The sequence below is a fragment of the Mesoplodon densirostris genome, chromosome 1 (genome assembly GCF_025265405.1).
Source record: "Mesoplodon densirostris isolate mMesDen1 chromosome 1, mMesDen1 primary haplotype, whole genome shotgun sequence".
NCBI classification, from domain to species: Eukaryota; Metazoa; Chordata; class Mammalia; order Artiodactyla; family Ziphiidae; genus Mesoplodon; species Mesoplodon densirostris.
In genome coordinates this window covers 223,996,783-224,015,417 of record NC_082661.1, presented here as the reverse complement: position 1 = coordinate 224,015,417, position 18,635 = coordinate 223,996,783, and the positions used below count along the sequence as shown (strand labels likewise).

General features: G+C 43.7%; 1 protein-coding gene across 1 annotated transcript in view; it reads left to right on the top strand.

The window, feature by feature from the left end:
- SETD7 (SET domain containing 7, histone lysine methyltransferase) overlaps positions 1–15,520 on the top strand; it is a 49,364-nt gene extending 33,844 nt beyond the window's left edge. Inside the window, exons 6-8 of the mRNA XM_060115609.1 lie at positions 25–142; positions 4,849–5,006; positions 9,831–15,520. Coding sequence (XP_059971592.1) covers positions 25–142; positions 4,849–5,006; positions 9,831–10,011 — 457 coding nt within the window. The 3' untranslated portion in view covers positions 10,012–15,520. The remainder of the gene's footprint in view (positions 1–24; positions 143–4,848; positions 5,007–9,830) is intronic.
- The last annotated feature ends 3,115 nt before the right edge of the window (positions 15,521–18,635 follow it).

Genomic DNA, 18,635 nt, shown 5'->3' with positions numbered 1-18,635 from the left:
TATTTGCCCCTTTTTTCTGTTTAGGGTTTATGTTGCGGAATCTCTCATTTCCAGTGCTGGAGAAGGACTGTTTTCAAAGGTAGCAGTGGGACCCAATACTGTTATGTCTTTTTATAATGGAGTCCGAATTACACACCAAGAGGTGAGTGGGGTAGAAGTGGAAAATCAGTGTGATTGGTTAAAGGGTTTTGTTTCAAACACCCTTTTCATTTTCTCATTAGTCCTTTTACTTTAATATTCACTAGGAATATAGAGGAACAAAAAGCTAGGGTTTTTTGTAAAATGCTTGGATATTGTCTTATAGCCAGCCTCAGACTGCTTTAGCAAAGACACCATAGATTATGTAGCTTATGAACCACAGAAATTGATTTCTCACAGTTCTGGAGGCTGGGAAGTCCAAGATCAAGGTGCCAACAGATTCAGTGTCTGGTGAGAGCCTGCTTCCTGGTTCATAGATGTCCCTCTTTTTGCTGTAACTTCATATGGCAGGAGGGATGAGGGAGCTCTCTGGGGCCTCTTTTATAAGACACTAATCCCATTCATGAGGGCTCTGCCTGCTGTCCTAAACACCTGTGACCTAAACACCTCCCAAAGACCCCACCTCCGGATACCCTGACATTGGGGATGAGATTTCAACATATGTTTGGAGGGGGGACATTAACATTCAGTCTATAGCAGATATTTTCCTCTTTTTTTTTTTTGTAATTGTTGTGAAATCAAGTCTATTCATCTTTTTTTTTAATTTTATTTTTATTTATTTATTTGGCCACACTGCACGGCATGTGGGATCTTAGTTCCCCGACCAGGAATTGAACGCGCACCCCCTGCAGTGGAAATGCGGAGTCTTAACCACTGGACCGCCAGGGAAGTCCCAATTTTCCTCTTTATTTTGAGCCTTAGTATGGTTTTTTTTTGTTTGTTTTTTTGGTTTTTTTTTACATTCCACAGCTATTTTATAGAAAGTGAGCTGGTGCCATCAGGGAGACAGTAATTGCTTTGTATTGGACCACACCCAGTGTCGGAAAAATTGAGATCCAACCGGACTCTGTCAATAATTAATTTATGACCTTGGGTGGGGTGCTTTACAGGAAGGGCCCCTACTTCTGTTTGTGCAAAAGCCATACAATAGCTTACATATTACCTGGAAGATTAAAATTAAAAGTTAAAGAGTTGAATCACCTCTTGCCTTTAAGACACAATCTTTGATACACTTCTCAGATTTCATATATTTTTTGGGGTTTTTTTTCTTTACTTCACAACTAGCTTCCTTAAGTGTCTGTTTAAGGGCGAAAGCTTGATGCTTTGAGCACAGCTAGGGCTCTGTCCATCCTGGTCTCACTTGTGTGAAGTTGGGTGGGATTTAAGCCAACCACTCACATCCCACCTTCACGTCTTCATTTTTCATTTGTTCCTATGGAATGATAAAAAGCAAAAGGCCGAGAAATAATCAAGTCACTGTACATTCAAAGCAGCCGCCCAGACAAAGATGTCAGTGCACAAACCGAGCTGTGATCTGCCTCTCAGTGTCCCCTTGTGATGGTCAATCCAGAAAGTCCAAGAAATTCAGCCTATGGACGGTGGCTCAGGATACTGATACATAATTTATTCAAACGTTTTATATCTAAGGAAACTGAAGCCAAGAGAGGTTAAGCAATTTGCCTAAGGTCACAGATATAGTAAGTGGCAGAATTCAAGCAAGGTTTCTAACAGCAGAATCTGGCTCTGTGCTGAAACTCACTATATAAATGAATGAGGGTGCCTCCTTGCCTTCATGAAGTTTAGATGAGAAAAATACACAACTAGTGGCAACATAAGGAAGATGGTACTGAGTGTCATATATCACATCACATAACAGGTCTGGAATATTAAGATCCATGAAGATTTTTTCACTTTCATCACTGCTGTATCCCTTGCACCTAGAACAGTGCCTAGCATATGGGAGGTGCTCAGTCAATATCTGTTGAATGAATATCAGATACAAATAAAAGCATAATTGTAGCTTACAGACAGGAGAGAAGGTATACCTCTGAGTGTCAACAGTTTTTGAATGAAAGTGTGATCCTGTTGGTTCCAAAACGCTGTCCTTGCTGGCATGCACAGATGCTGGGGCCTGTTGGTCAGGACTGGTTGGGAGAAGGGATGCCTGCTGCTTGCACAGCAGATAGTGAGTCCGGCTGTGGGTGAGAAAGCGCACTGGTTGTCCGTGACTCTGCTGGTCACACCAATTGCCCACCTGCAGCAAAGGTGTAGGACTTTTCTGGTGCTCAGTTTTGCATTCCTTAGGTTTCTGGTTCTGTTTGATGTTCTTCCTTTCATTTTTCTTTGGCTTCATCCTTCTCTCTGTAGAGGTTCAAGGGATTTGAGGGCTGATTAAAGAAAAAGACCACAAGGGGAAGCAGCGTACAACAAGCTTTAGAGATATTGGGTGGGTGGTGATTGGGCGGGGCTGCATGAGGGGGCGGTGTCCTCCCAGCATGAGGCCGTTCAGAGGCATATGGCACAGGGGCCAAGATCCAGAGGGGGGCAGGGCAAGGGAACTCCTGGGAGAGAGAGGGACTGGAGAGGGGGTTGACATGTCTAGGTGATGTGTAGCCTGGGAGGGGTCTCTGGGCCAAAGAACTCCAAAGGACAGCTACAGTCTGGCATCTTTATGGTCCTGGGTTTATCTATCTGCTCCTAGCAGATGTGGGGTGAGGTTTTGTGGACGAAGCAAACTCTGAATGGCTAAAACTCAGCTCTGTTTGGGCTATTTAAATTAACAGCGGGGTATGTAAAAATTTAAGGTTGGTGGTGATGGGTTTTTAAGGTAACAGGTCTCAGCCAGCAGTGAAGAAATAAACAACCTAGGGGCCCATACACAGAGGCCGTCTTTGACCCGTTGACATAACACTCACCTGCTTTTAATTCAAGACATCTGGTTATAAATGTAAGGCCCGACACTATCAAACTCTTAGAGGAAAACATAGGCAGAACACCTTAGGACATCAATCACAGCAAGATCCTTTTTGACCCACCTCCTAGAGAAATGGAAATAAAAACAAAAATAAACAAGTGGGACCTAATGAAACTTAAAAGCTTTTGCACAGCAAAGGAAACCATAAACAAGACGAAAAGACAACCCTCAGAATGGGAGAAAATATTTGCAAATGAAGCAACTGACAAAGGATTAATCTCCAAAGTTTACAAGCAGCTCATGCAACTCAATATCAAAAAAACAAACAACCCGGGACTTACCTGGTGGCACAGTGGTTAAGAATCTGCCTGCCAATGCAGGGGACACGGGTTTGAGTCCTGGTCCAGGAGGATCCCACGTGTTGCAGAGCAACTAAGCCCATGCGCCACAACTACTGAAGCCTCCGGGCCTAGAGCCCGTGCTCTGCAACAAGAGAAGCCACTGCAATGAAAAGCCTGCTCACCGCAATGAGGAGTAGCCCCCACTCACGCCGCAACTAGAGAAAGCCCGCACGCAGCAACGAAGACCCAACACAGCCAAAAATAAATAAATAAATAAACAAATAAGTAAGTAAATAAATAAATTTATTAAAAACAAACAAACAACCCAATCCAAAAATGGGCAGAAGACCTAAATAGACATTTCTCCAAAGAAGATATACAGATTGCCAACAAACACATGAAAGAATGCTCAACATCATTAATCATTAGAGAAATGCAAATCAAAACTACAATGAGATATCATCTCACACCAGTCAGAATGGCCATCATCAAAAAAATCTACAAACAATAAATGCTGGAGAGGGTGTGGAGATAAGGGAACCCTCTTGTACTCTTGGTGCGAATGTAACTTGATACAGCCACTATGGAGAACAGTATGGAGGTTCCTTAAAAAACTAAAAATAGAACTACCATATGACCCAGCAATCCCACTACTGGGCCACTATATACCATTATATACTCTGAGAAAACCATAACTCAAAAAGAGTTATGTACCACAACATTCATTGCAGCTCTATTTACAATAGCCAGGACATGGAGGCAACCTAAGTGTCCGTCGACAGATGAATGGATAAAGAAGATGTGGCACATATATACAATGTTTCTTTCAGCCATAAAAAGAAACGAAATTGAGTTATTTGTAGTAAGGTGGATGGACCTAGAGTCCGTCATACAGAGTGAAGTAAGTCAGAAAGAGAAAAACAAATACCGTATGCTAACACATATATATGGAATCAAAAAAAAAAAAGTTCTGAAGAACCTAGGGGCAGGACAGGAGTAAAGATGCAGACGTAGAGCATGGACTTGAGGACATGGGGAGAGGGAAGGGTAAGCTGGGACGAAGTGAGAGAGTGGCATGGACATATATACACGACCAAATGTAAAATAGATAGCTAGTGGGAAGCAGCCGCATAGCACAGGGAGATCAGCTCCGTGCTTTATGACCACCTAGAGGGGTGGGATAGGGAGAGTGGGAGGGAGACTCAAGGGGGAGGAGATATGGGAATATATGCATATGTATAGCTGATTCACTTTGTTATAAAGCAGAAACTAACACACCATTGTAAAGCAATTATACTCCAATAAAGATGTTAAAAAAAAAGGACATCTGGTTATTTTTTTGTGTCTTTGTAAAGGGACTTTAAATCCTTTTTTTCATATAAGATAGGGGAAAATCAATAAATGCTAAGTTGAGCTGCCTGGCGCTGCCCACATACGCCTTTTGCACCATCAGTGTGCAGGGTTTGCACCATCGAGGTGCAAGGGATGCCTTAGGCTCTTTCCATGTATGTGGCACTCAAACTGTGAAGTTTAAGGACAAATGAGTTAATATCTCCGGTGTCCTTTGAGCTCCTGGGAGGAAGGGCCTTTCTAATGTTCACTTGTTTTCTACAGGTTGACAGCAGGGACTGGGCTCTTAATGGGAACACCCTCTCCCTCGATGAAGAAACGGTCATTGATGTGCCTGAGCCCTACAACCGTGTATCCAAGTACTGTGCCTCCTTGGGACACAAGGCAAATCACTCCTTCACTCCGAACTGCATCTATGACATGTGAGTAGGATACCAAGCGGCCAGTGGCTGGGGCCCCAAGAATGAGGCGGGCACCTCAAAGGTGTCATCCTGCCTCGAGGAAGGTGGCTTCCTCAGAATATTCGAGGGTCCTCTGGCCAAGGGCCTCATGGTTATAACTTGAAACTCAGAAATGGAAAAGTGCTTCAAAGAGTAGAAATGCTGTGGAAATGCTATACTTAGTGGTTGCTTTTTTTTTATTGTGGCTTTTTTGTCCTTTAGTTGTCTCATTCTGGAAAATTAAGGGTAGTGTCATTTGAAGTAATAGTACAAATTGAAATGACTCTGCACAGTGGAGATTAGGGAATCCTTTTATTATGTGAAAGGAAGGAGAACCAAAAGATCCTAAGCCTAGGGCATGAGCTCTCAGTATTGGGAAAAAACATGTAAAATCAGAGTCCCTATCATTTAACAATCAAGAGGAATGAAATACTGAACACATGCTACAACATGGATGAGCCTTGAAGACATGCTAAGTGCAAGAAGCCAGTCATGGGGACTTCCCTGGTGGTCCAGTGGACTCCACACTCCCAATGCAGGAGGCCTGGGTTCGATCCCTGGTGGGGGAACTAGATCCCGCATGCATGCCGCAACTAAGAGCCTGCATGCCGCAACTAAAGATCCCGCATGCTTGCAACGAAGACCCAGTGTAGCCAGAATAAATAAATAAATATTAAAAAAGAAGCCAGTCACAAGAGCATGTAGTGTATGATTTCCATGTATATGAACAGTCCACTATAGCCGCAGAGACAGAATGCAGATCAGTGGTTGCCTAGAGCTGGTGGTGGGGGTGGGCGGAGTAGAAGTTGATGGCTAATGAGCGTGGAGGTTCCTTTTGAGGCTGATGAAAGCTTCCAAAATTAGTGGCGATGGTTGCACAGCTGAAAACCACTGAATTGTACACTTTAAATGGATGAATTTTATGTGACATGAATTATATCTCAACAAAATCATTATTTAAAAAAAATCAGATAATCCTACTTCCCCTTCCAACGGTGCATTGAACCTCTTGGAAACCTCCATTGATGAGAACCTTACCATTATCCACAAAGGCAGCTGTCTGGACAAGCAAATACATATCATGGAATTAGCTGTTGGGCTCTGATGATTAGAAAGTTCCTTCTGTTGAGCCCATATGGGTTTCCCTGTAATATCCAGCCCTTGGCCCTAATTACCTCCCTTTTTCTCTTGTGTACAGTGTCAGTCTCTCTTCCACATAGTAGTCCTACAAATATCTTAGTAGTTTTCATGTGCCCCCTGAACCCTCTCTTCCAAAAGGCAAGCATCTCCGACTATGCCTTAAAGGATACAGCTGAGATTCCATGTTGTTGCTGTCCTTAACTCAGCCTGAGGACAGGCTAGGAGTCTAGGAGTTAGGCAGCTGTGTGCAACCTTTTCTGCTCGGCTGTAGTTTGCTGTCACTTAGTCCTCTAGCTTGTTAACATAAGCAGGATCTGATCATGTGCATTTAATCTGTAGGAAAATTGCCAGGATTTGAATGTCCCTTCCTGCATCCCTGAGATGGCTTTAAAATTGTTCTGGCACTGACTTGCTCTCCTTGGCAGCCAGTACCAAGTACTGAAGCTACAACTTCTGTTTAAAGGGCGGGTAGAAATGGCAAAGGACATGTGTCATGTGAAATGAAACTGACACTGTTATTAACTCCAGGGCTTTCACGGCCAGTGTGAATTAGGCCAGAGCATCGTTGCAGGCTGCACACAGCTGAACAACAACCCTTTAAAGCAGTGGTAACTAAGGATAACAAATGCTACCTAGGCTGCCCCTTAAAACAAATGAGCCCTGTGATTTCATGGCAAGCACCTGATTTTTCTCATCAAAAAGAAGAGAGCACAGGAGACAAGAGAAGGAACCATTTGTGCAAAATCAAGTCGCTCCTTAGAGGGTTTTTTTTTCCAAGCCCACTGTGAACGATTCGTTATTTGGGGTCGTGGGGAGACTAGCTGAATAATAATCAAATATAACATTCAGATACCAATCCATGGCATTCATTTGTTTCTAAAATCATTGGTACTGTTATGCACACTGTAACTTAAACAGAACAGCACCTCTGTAAGCTGTTTTAACTGTAGTCTGGTACAGCGTGCCAAATGGACAGATAGGCAGGAACTACTTTTCTCTCTGTAAATATAGGTTACTTGTCGACAAGGGACCGAAGAGTGTGGCCCAGAGGTTTGGTCTGAGTGCTAATTGTGCAGCCAGTGTTTCCTGAGCACTTCCTCTAGGTCGGTGCTGTGCTAAAGCCTTCTGTGCACATGGTCATTCAATCCTCCCAGTAACTTCGCGGGGCCCCTGGTATTACTGCTGGTCCCAGATCAGCAACAAGAAACGCAGGGCTCGGGCTTCCCTGGTGGCGCAGTGGTTGAGAGTCCGCCTGCCGATGCAGGGGACAGGGGTTCGTGCCCCGGTCCGGGAAGATCCCACAGGCCACGGAGCGGCTGGGCCCGTGAGCCATGGCCGCTGAGCCTGCGCGTCCAGAGCCTGTGCTCCGCAACGGGAGAGGCCACAGCAGTGAGAGGCCCGCGTACCGCAAAAAAAAAAAAAAAAGAAAAAAGAAACGCAGGGCTCTTGTCAAAGTGGAGAAGTGGTCTTAACCATTGTGCCTTAGGGCTGCTTTGAAGAATCAGCACCTGAGATTGAGTTCTGTCTTTTCAGTCTGTCCATTTTCTACTCCCTGAGAATAACGATAATGAGCAAGAAAATTAAAATACAAGAGGACGATAAGAGAAATCTTCGGCTTCTTGTGCAATTTTTTTTCAGTGTACCAGAAGGTTAACTAGAGCTCCATTTCAGGAGTATTTTTTTTATTGAAGTATCACTGATTTACAATACTGTGTTAGTTTCAGGTGTACAGCAAAATGATGTGGATATACATATATTCATTTTCAGATGCTTTTCTGTTATAGGTTATTACAAGATATTGAATATAGTTCCCTGTGCTATACAGTAGGTCCTTGTTGTTTATCTATTTTGTATATAGTAGCGTGTGTCTGTTAATCCCATACTCCTCATTTATCCCTCCCCCTCTCCCCGCCTTTCCCCTTTGGTAACCATAAGTTTGTTTTCTATGTCTGCGAGTCTGTTTCTGTTTTGTAAATAAATTCATTTGTATCATTTTTTTTAAGATTCCACATATAAGTGATATCATATGATATTTTTCTTTGTCTGACTGACTCCTCTTAGTATGATAATCTCTAGGTCCATCCATGTTGCTGCAAATGACAGTATTTCATTCTTTTTTATGGCTGAGTAATATTCCATTACTTTTTAATGAAATATTTTAATTTAGATACAAAGAGTTGAGATTTTAATAAGGAATTCCCAAATCCCTGATCCAGGGATGTCCTCTGTGCTGGAGCCCAGTCTGAGACTTCCGTGCACGTGCATGCTCTCATATACCCACGTGCTTGCTTACACATGTCACAACTGGTACAAGTCTTCAGTTGTGCCAGGCACTGCACAACTGGTGCTTTATTTATGTGACCCTATGTTGTCACCACAATGACTCTTGGAGGATAAGGATTACTGGTGTTATCATGATTTGGCAGGTGAGTAAAGTGAGATTCGGAGACGCAGAGGTGAGCTTTCCAGAAGGAGGCAGTAATAATGTGTGACACCAGGACTCACACCCAAGTCTTCGGGCCCAAATCGAGTGTGCTTTCCAAGAAACAGGACAGCCAAAGGGCGTGGACATAGAGGCCCCCTTGGAGTGAGGGTGTGGCTGTTCCTTTTTACTCCCCACAAAATATGTCCATAGGCTGCAGACACACTCCTCTCCCACCAAGCGCTTGCATCAAGCCCCAGGTACCTCTGACTTCAGGCCTGGAACCTCCTCCTTTGGTGTTTCAATGCCCTTTGTTCAAAATGTAACTATAAATGAATGGATTTGACCAGATGCATAGGAAAACAACGTTAATTTCTTTGTGGCCTGCCTTCCAGGTTATCCGTGTTGGGTTTCAGCAGCTGTTAGAGGAGATGAGTCTCTTAATACTTATTTAGCTCCTGTTCCCCTGCAGGGAGCTGTGCAGGTGAGCCAGGCTGGGAGCCTCTGGCAGAGGAGCGTAATCCTAGCTTTAGCCCGGCCTCTCCCATCACAGGGTGCATCAGAGGGAAATCTGAAAGAAGCAGGATGGCAGAGCGGTCTGGGCTTCCCTCTTGGGGAAAAAAGTCTTCATTTACTTTTATGCTAGAAAATAACTCTTCCTCTATAGGTACAGGATGGAAAACAGAGTTTTTTGCTTTTGAAAATCCACAGGGCTCTTTCTTACAACTCCAGAAGTGCCCTGGCAAAGCCTTTCCCCGAGGTACAGCCAGGTAATCTGATGCAACAGGCCAGAGGAGCTGAAACGCTGACAGACCGCATTGGATCTGATTTCTCATTAAAGACAGATTTTTGGGAAAAAAAAAAAAAAAAAGGACAGATTTTTGTTGAAGATCCTGATTGTTGATTTACAAATACAGAGTGGCAAATAGGCTCAGAAAGGAAGATAGGGCCGTGCTTTTTAAACCTTAATGTACATAGGAATCACCGGGGAGGGGGAGGGTGGCGGGGTGTTAGAATGCAGATTCCACTGCCAGGTCTGGGTGGGGAAGCCCGGAGTATCCCCGTGAGCACCAGGCTCCCAGGGAAAGCTGATGCCGGCTCCTCTGTGGCCCGCACACTGAGGACCTGCCGGTGATGTCCAGGGCGCAGCAAGGACACGGGTGATTCCTGCCTCAGCCCTTCTAGCCTTTGCATCTGACCTCCCGGTCCAGCCCGGGAATGACCATGTGCATCTTGATGTCTAGGTTTGTCCACCCCCGTTTTGGACCCATCAAATGCATTCGCACGCTCCGAGCCGTGGAGGCCGACGAGGAACTCACTGTTGCCTATGGCTACGACCACAGCCCCCCGGGGAAGAGTGGGCCTGAAGCCCCCGAGTGGTACCAGGTGGAGCTGAAGGCCTTCCAGGCCACCCAGCAGAAGTGAAAGGCCTGGCTGTGGGCTTCAGAGACCTGGAATAGAAACTTGGATCTATGCACTACGTTTATCCGACAACGGGACAACCAGGGACTGTTCATGCTGTGACATCACATCCTCTCACTCTGCGTTCGCTACAACTTTCTCGAATACTAACTAGGTCTGACTGTATTACTCATACCAGATTTAAAATTAGCTAGCAACAACGCCCTCCTGAGAGGTACTGTTGAGCACTTGACAGAAGACAGCGTGATGTTCTTGGGTGGTTCAAGACTAAATCTGTACCACATTCAGAGATGCCAAACGGTTAGACTGAAAAAAGGGAAAAAGGGGGTTTTTCAGTCATTTTTAGTCACTGGCTTTTCCATGAGGTTTATTTCTGTGGCCAGTGCAAGTTGCGTTATCACACTTGCATATGCGCCATATGGAGGACAGAGAATTACTACATTTTTATTCTCTAAATGTAGTATCATTTGCCTTTTAACCTTTGATCTGTTCTTGCAATAGAATGGCTTTGTTTATTCCCTAGCGAACAGAACCCCACTTTTTGAGTCACTTCACCCCTTAGTCCTCTCCTCTATCTTAGGTATCTTTCACAAGAGAAAAGTTCCAAATGGATTTTGTTTCAGTGCCAGTGTGTAGGTCTCTCTGGCTCTCTCTATATCACTGTTTCATTATTATGTCCTAATATAAAGACCTGGCTCCTAGGGCCGGGCTATTATTATAGAATTATTATTCTCGCATGTAAACAAAGGTATCTTTGCTTTAAGATGTGAGAAGAAATGAATTTACTTTGTTTGCATTAAGTTATGGAAGAGTTGTAACATATACTTTAAGAAAGAAGAGAGGGAAATTAGTATTTCTAAGCAGTAGATGTGGCAATTTTGCAATATCTTCAATAGTGCTAGTAATTTTTTTTCTCCTTGGGTACACATTAAATGTACATAACAGAGCAGTCTGGCTTGTGGCACAGTGCATTGAATTCAAAAGTCAAATAGCAAACTTGACTTATAACACAGAATTCAAAAGGTTTCTTTCATTTTTTGTTTTGTTTTTTTTTAAATCGCTACTGTTAAGAGAGACGTACTGATCACTAGGTACAAATCAAACCTTAATGCTAAAACTCTTCATCATTGTAATTTCAAAGCACTTATCTGCTTCACAGCCTTGTGAATTAAGACTAACACCTGTATAGTTTAGAAGCAACGATATCAATAGCATTTCAGCCATTTTTGCTAGCCGTGTGTAATCACAACTGCAGAAATAAGGAGAAAAGCCCCTGTTTTTTAGTTTAGCTAATTAGGTATGTAACCTGACTGGGATTACTCTGGGGGAATTCTGGGAGTTTGGGGTTTTTGTAAGTGCCCTCACCACATGCCATAGCTGTGTCTTCTTCAGATGCCCAGCTGAGGAGCTGGGAGGTCTGGAAAGCAGCAGTTGCTACAAGTTGCAACTGTCAGCTGGGGCACCTGTCACCGAGTCAGTTTGGTCTTGAAAGCTGAAGCCTTCCACACTGTAGCTCTGGCTAGTAGGGAAGGCTTGCTGGGAGCAGGAAAAGAGAAAAGAAACAGGCAGGAGGAAGTTTGCTATTTCATGTCAGTTACACATTGCTCTTGGGAAGAATTTAACAAAAGTGCTTCATCCGGGGCTGCTCACAACTTTCAGTTCTGGCAGCTCCTGGGCACAGGATTCAGCCTTCAAGACAGTGACAGAAGTGGCCCTTTCCCTTGGTAAGTCCAGGCTTCCCAGAGCTCCCTTGTCCCCAGCAGTGCAGCTAGGTGGCCATGGTTTCAGGGAGCTAAGCTGCTGGTTCACTCGTGAGAAGTTCTGAGGCTGCCAGGAAGATCTTCCACGAAGTGAACTGAATAGAGTTTCTAGATTAAAAGGCACCAGGATAGGATCGCTTCTATTCTGTAGAAAGAGACCGTTCCATAAACTGGCAGATGGGCAGAGCCTTGGGACTTGTATTCTGATAGGTGCTTTCATTCAAACGCACCCCAAAGTAAGTGAGTGTCTTCAGGAGAAAGATGGCTTTAATCAACCCCAGTGAGTTGGGTTGCGGAGCCAGATCAGGGAGTGCGGTCAGGGGAGGATGCCGCAGGACTCCAAAGCAAGGACTTCAGGCTGCCGGCTGCCATGGGGTGTAATTTCTGTCCCAATGGGCTACCCCATTCAAATGGAATTTTTCTTTTCTTTTGACAAAAGTGGCTGAAGAGTTGGAAATAGTGATTAACCAGCGAATCCATCTTTCAAACAAGAGAGTGAATAACTCTCTTGAGTGTAAAGCCCGGCAGTGTGTCTGTCTGTGACGTTCAGACAAATCAGAGGAAGCAGTACATCCACGCTGAGCCTCTCCATGTCCTCTCTCCTGTCTCCCTTGTTCTCTGGCTCTTCTTTTCTCCTGCCCTACCCTTTCCTCTCTCTCTCTCTGTTGGCTGTGAGAATGGCTGGTGTTTGTACGTAACAACGTGCCAGCTGATCCCTCTGGCCCGCTCCCTCTCTCCCTCCTCTCCTGCCCGTCCCTCTGGCCCATTGGACCCTCTCTGTCTGTCTGTCCCTCCGCGAGTACCTCTCTCCATCACTCTGTGTCCACGTCTGGTTCTGCTGCTGCTGTTGTCCCCCCTGACACCCCACCCCCGGCCAAATGTAAGGCTTTGTCACAGGGTGGGGTCGTAGGGGGCCTTGAGATTCACTGTGTTCTGTAGGTAGATAAAACAGTCAAGGGGGTTGGGGTCCCGTGAGGAATTAACTGGTGAGGGAATAGGGTTTGTTCCCTGTTTGAGCCAAAGCTGAGGGGGAAGCCTTGGGATGTATTTTTCTACTGAATCTTGACGTCGCTGTGGAAGGAAATAGGTCAGGAAGCAGGTAGTTTCATCAGCATCGTAACAGAAATGTGGAAGAGTCCAGGTGGTGGGGATAAAGGAGTAACTTTCTGCTCTCCTCCAAACGAGGAGGGTGCCTGATGCCATGGTCCCCATCAGATTCACTCAGAGCCGTCTCAGTCCAACTCCTGCATGACTAGATCTTTCCTTAGCAGCTTTTCTATGCCAAAATATTATCTTGTGTTAGAGTTAGGAATAGGAACTAATCTGTAGGAGTATGTCCCCAAATGGGCATTTGAAAGGACTCACAAAAAACAACCGTAAGGACTGAATTTCTGACACAATGGAATGATGAGATTTAAAAGCTACAGGCAAGGAAGACTGGAGTTTTGCGTTACCTATTCTTATTTTAACCTGCTTCATCCCTGGTCTGCCTGAGAAACTGAGAAGGAAATTTGTTGTTCAAGACCCCTTTGAACCTGTCTGGGGCTGTCGTTAAACTTATTTGCCTTCTGGGGGTTCTTCACACTTGAAAAACAATTTCCTTATCACCAACAACCTGAAAAGGCCAAAGTGAAGGCCAAGTGTAACCATTGACAACATTTAATTGTAACGGTAAAATTGCAGTAACTGTGAACAGTGAGTTCAAGGGTTGTCTTCTCAGTGAGTCGTATGTGGCACTTTAGTAAATTTCCTTTACTATATGAAATTTTAAATCACTCACTGCAAAATGCATTTAAGATCTTCCAGGAAGGTATCGTTTTCTGTTGTGCTTTGTTTTAAAACAGTTGCCTCAAGTTTCTGTCTTAAGAGTAGTGATATAGAATCCAGACATCTTTCGTTTTAGAAAAACAAGCAAAACCATGTTGCAAGACTGATAGTTGTAATGTTTATTTGCCACAGATCAAAGGTTCACAAAATATATTGAATTTACATCTACTTGAGGTACCTTGATAGACTGGGTTTTTTTTTTTGTCTTTGATCCTTCCCTTCAGGAATTTGGAGCCTCAGTGTCCATTTTGATTTTTAAAATACTAAATTGTAATCGTTTTATTTTGCCAGATGGGTGCAGACATACTCAAAGCAATGAAAACTATTTCAAGCCATACAACCACAGGGATGGAAACCCTTTTCACAAATTTTAACGTGTTTGTATGTAAATAGATGTTTGTATGAACTATTTTCATGGTAGAATGAATATATTTAAGTGAAGTTGAATTATTCCAGTGCTATTTAGACAAATTGCAAAAACTTTTGGTGAGAATTCTGAGTCTATTGAGATATAATGCAGATCAGTTTTGATTTTTACAAAATCAAAAAGCCTACAAAAAACTCTGACTCATGGCAACTTCCCCGCGTTGTTGCACCTGACGTGGAGAGAGCTCGTAGGCTTCCCCAGTGCCTCAGCCGCTTCCTGGTGGAAGTTAGGTGCTCGTGGAGGTATGTCCACCCTTAGTGACATCACTCCGGGCCTTTGGGGGCCCGTGAGTGACTCAGAGGCATTAGAGACACCGGTGCAGTTATCCGGAGCACAATTCCTTTGCAGGGCAGCAGAATCAGAAGCCAGACGTGGCCATGGGAACCTCGGAACCGGGTTTTCTGGCCGCCATCCACCGCTTTCCTTACTGCCTAGTCACACGTGTCAGGGAGGCTGCCCTCAGTGGAGCTGGGGTTCAGACCCCCGGGTGGGACCTCACGGTTTTGCCAGCAGTCCCTGCCTCTGGGCCTCCACCTCGAGAGAGGACGGAGGAGGGTCCTGCTGGCAAGGGGCCCATTTCTCAGCACAGTACACTTCCCGTCTCAGCTCTGGGAAACTATGCACCCAAGCACCAAACTTCCAACCAGAGAGAGACATCCTCGGATAACGCAGATCCTTGCTTCCTCTGTCTGTGACTTTACACACCGTTGTTACAAGTCGTTTTAACATCAAGACCAATCACCTCCCTCTAGGACATACCTCCCAACTCCCCTGACTCTTACTAGAACACTCCTTTATAAGGATATTCAACTTGAGTGTTTTTTTTTTTTTTCCGCTTTCGTCCTGGATATAATGAAATGATAAATATGATGACAAATTTTCACTGTGTATACTAGCAATATGTACACACATACCAATATATCGTAACAGACAACTTGGTTACATTTTGGATGACTGTCATTCATCTCAAGTCATGTACTGGGAAACTACAGGGACTACATGATGTCTGCTTATCATAGAGGAAAGTTGGGTTCATGGTTCTGAGCTCCCTACTTCAAAAGTTTTTCCTCCTGGGTTTTCTGTGTTCTCTTTTTATCCTGAAATGCATTGATCAGGTTGTGAGGTATGTTTAAGGGTTGGAAGCCAGGGGAATGCTTTCGGCATTTATTGCAACCAAAAGTTAACCTCATCACAGTTAATGAGCATCTTTGATTGGTCTTTTGTGGAATTTGAACTAAATCTATGAGCCTTATTCAATATCTATAATTCTATGATTTTTTTAAATTATGGGAAATTAATGAAAGATGTTTACATGAATAATGTTTGCCCTTACTGTGTTATGAATGAGTTTTTTGTAGTGTGTCTGGGTGCATGTGCAAGAGTAGGAAAAATGTTTCTGAAACAAAACTTGACAAATATTTGTAATGAAAAGTAAATTTAAAGATTGCTATAATTGCGCTATAGAAACAATGCAAGTATTAAACAAAATATACAATCACCTGTCATTGTCTTCCTTTGGTTGCGTGGGGCAGGAAGGCAGTAACATATTTCTCTGCCATGTCTTCCTGTATATTTAAATTACTAAGCAAACTTTACATTTGAAGTTGTTTAAAAACGTTACAGTAAGTCCCCTACATACGAACGAGTTCCATTCTGAGAGTGCGTTCCTAAGTCCACTTTGTTCGTACGTCCAACAAAGTTAGCCTAGGTACCCAGCTAACACAATCGGCTACATAGTACTGTACTGTAATAGGTTTATAATACTTTCACACAAATAATACATTAAAAACAAACGCAAATGACAAAGAAAACATTTTTAGTCTTACAGTACAGTACCTTGAAAAGTACAGTAGTACAGTACAACAGCTGGCATCCAGGGACTGGCATCGAGTGAACAGGCAAGAAGAGTTATGGACTGGAGGAGGGAGGGGAGGTGGGAGATGGTAGAGCTGAAGGATCGTCAGCAACAGGAGATGCAAGGCAGGCTGCAATTTCACTCATGCCTGACGCTGATGAAACGCACGTTCGCATCTTTGAAAGTTCGCAACTTGAAGGTTCGTAGGTGGGGGACTTACTGTATTAACCTTCTACCATTTTCAAAGCATCATAGTAAGACCTGAGGGAGGGGTATGGAAAGGTGAGGGGCCTGCTGTGTATTTGGCATGGCACCCCATACACCCGTGAATCCAGAAAAATTAGCAACATCAGCCAAACGTATCTGATGGACTCCATAAATGTTAAGGATATTGAACGTAAATCAGAAGATCAGGGAAAATATCTGAAGAATGGGAAGCTTCCACTTGTGGTTGGAGATACAGGAACGTTGTTAGATGTTGTGGTAGATCTTGGTGATCTTAGGACAGCTTTGAGCCAAGGAAGCCAGAAACCCCTTATTTCTGCCCAATCACTGTCAACGTTCCCAAACTCTCCCCTACAACATTCCCAAAGCACAAAGGCCAGTGACAAAGGAGGTAAAAATAGTACTTTGCTATCAGCTGGGCCATCTACCCATGGTCCCAAAGAAGTGAATTCCAGTAAGCTGGGTGTCAAACTGAAGCAGCCCATGAGCCCGCCTGCTTTATCTTACCTCCCTCGGTGGCCCATTCTTTGATCTTATCACACTTCCTTCCATTGAAGCAAGTGAGATGACTCAGTCCAAACCGGGCTAGATCAGTTTCCCCACTTGGATGAAGACACATCCGTACGCTGGATCTTTAAGGCAGAGTTTCACCCACTAACACACAATATTAATATTCTTCCTCCTTGTGTGGGAGAGGGGTGTGAAATTAAAAATTGAATAAAACTGGGGCAAGTCTAAGAAGCTCAACTCTCAAAAGTGAAAGATCAGGCAACATTTTTTGTTTGTTTTTACTGGAGTACAGTTGCTTTACAATGTTGTGTTAGTTTCTGCTGTACAGAGAAGTGAATCAGCTATATGTATACATATATCCCCTCTTTTTTTGGGTTTCCTTCCCATTTAGGTCACCACAGAGCATTAAGTAGAGTTCCGTGTGCCATACAGCAGGTTCTCATTAGTTGTCGATTTTATACGTATTAGCATATATATGTCAATCCCAATCTCCCAGTTCATCCTACCCCACCTTTCCCCTCTTGGTGTCCATACATTTGTTCTCAAACAGGCAACTTTTTGTAGATTAAGATGGATGTAGGCTCAAGTGTTGTAGCATAAGGGATTGTGAGGAAGATTGAAACCAAATTGTTTTAGTCTCGATACTCATCCCACATATACTTCTTACTGAATATCTGCCTTTGGGTTTTAATGTTCCAGACCATTTAGCCTGCTAATTCACACTAGACTTAAAATTATTTCAGAAATTATTCATTTCTAGAATTAGAATTAGATAACAATCATTCAGAAGGATTTTATGCATCTGACTGGTTTGAGGTTGTTCAACTAGAAAGTTTTGCCCCAAAAGTATTTTAGAAAACAGCTGTTGCCTTTTATATAAAAAGATGATGCAAACTCCCCTGCAACACACTGGTATGTGTTTCTCTTAAAGTTTTGTTTCTTTGTGAAAACCAAAAGCCATGGTTTTGAATTTAGAGCGTCACTTCTTATAATGTACATAGAAAAAGACGAATGGCTCCATCTAGATTGCTACCAGATTTTTATTGGCAAGTATCAGATTTTGCAAGTATCAGTATCATTCTGATATTGCAAGTATCAGAATGCTTCCAGCTTCAAGAAGCCTAACACCCTGCCTCAGTATAGCTGAAGCAATAAAGATTTACTATCTCCCATAACAAGAAGTGTTGAGTGACCCTGGAGTTGGTTAATTCTAACCAACTTTCTATCTTTCTGCTTTGCAATTCTTAGCAGGTCCGGTTTGCCCTTAGGGGCCAGTTCACCCTACAGTCACAACATGGGTGTCACAGTTGCAGACATCACAGCCAGATTTGGCAACATCTAGTGGGTGAGAAATGAAAATCTCTTGTATGGTCTCTACCATGGAGGAAACCTAGACGAATCCCTTGCAGGGCCATGGGGGCACCATGATTACCTGAGGGAAGCTTACTGCTGTGTGGAGAAGGGTGGAGGGCCTGAACGAAGCTGGGATTCTCCCAGCAAGGAAGAAAGGAGAAAAGAGGGTTGGGTTGACCACTCACAGTGTCTGCCTCTTCTACATCACAGGTTTTGTCTCATTTTCTTCAGAGAAGAAAGGAAATAGTCTCTTCAGATACATAAATGGATTTTCTAATTAATCAAATCAACTCAGAGAATTCTCCAGTGGCTGGTGTGGGAGAGAGTTCTACAAAGATACATTTAGGTCAAGTTTAAAGGCAGTTTTAAATGTTTAGGTTATTCATTTATCTCACAAACAGCCATGTGATATAGGTACTGCTCTCACCCCATTTTAGAGAGGGAAGCACTGAGGCATACCGATGTCAAGTAACTTGACTTGCAGTTAGGTACCCCGGTCACAGAACTCACAAGGAAGTGGCAGGGGCAAAGCATGAAGCCGGGCAGCTGGGCTCCAGGCTGGTCTCCTGACCACACTTATGGGAGCTCCTCTCTCCTCCCACCCTTCACTTCCTCATGCTCTCCACAGGGTAAAACCAACGATTAATATCCTTAGTCTGTCTTAACGTTA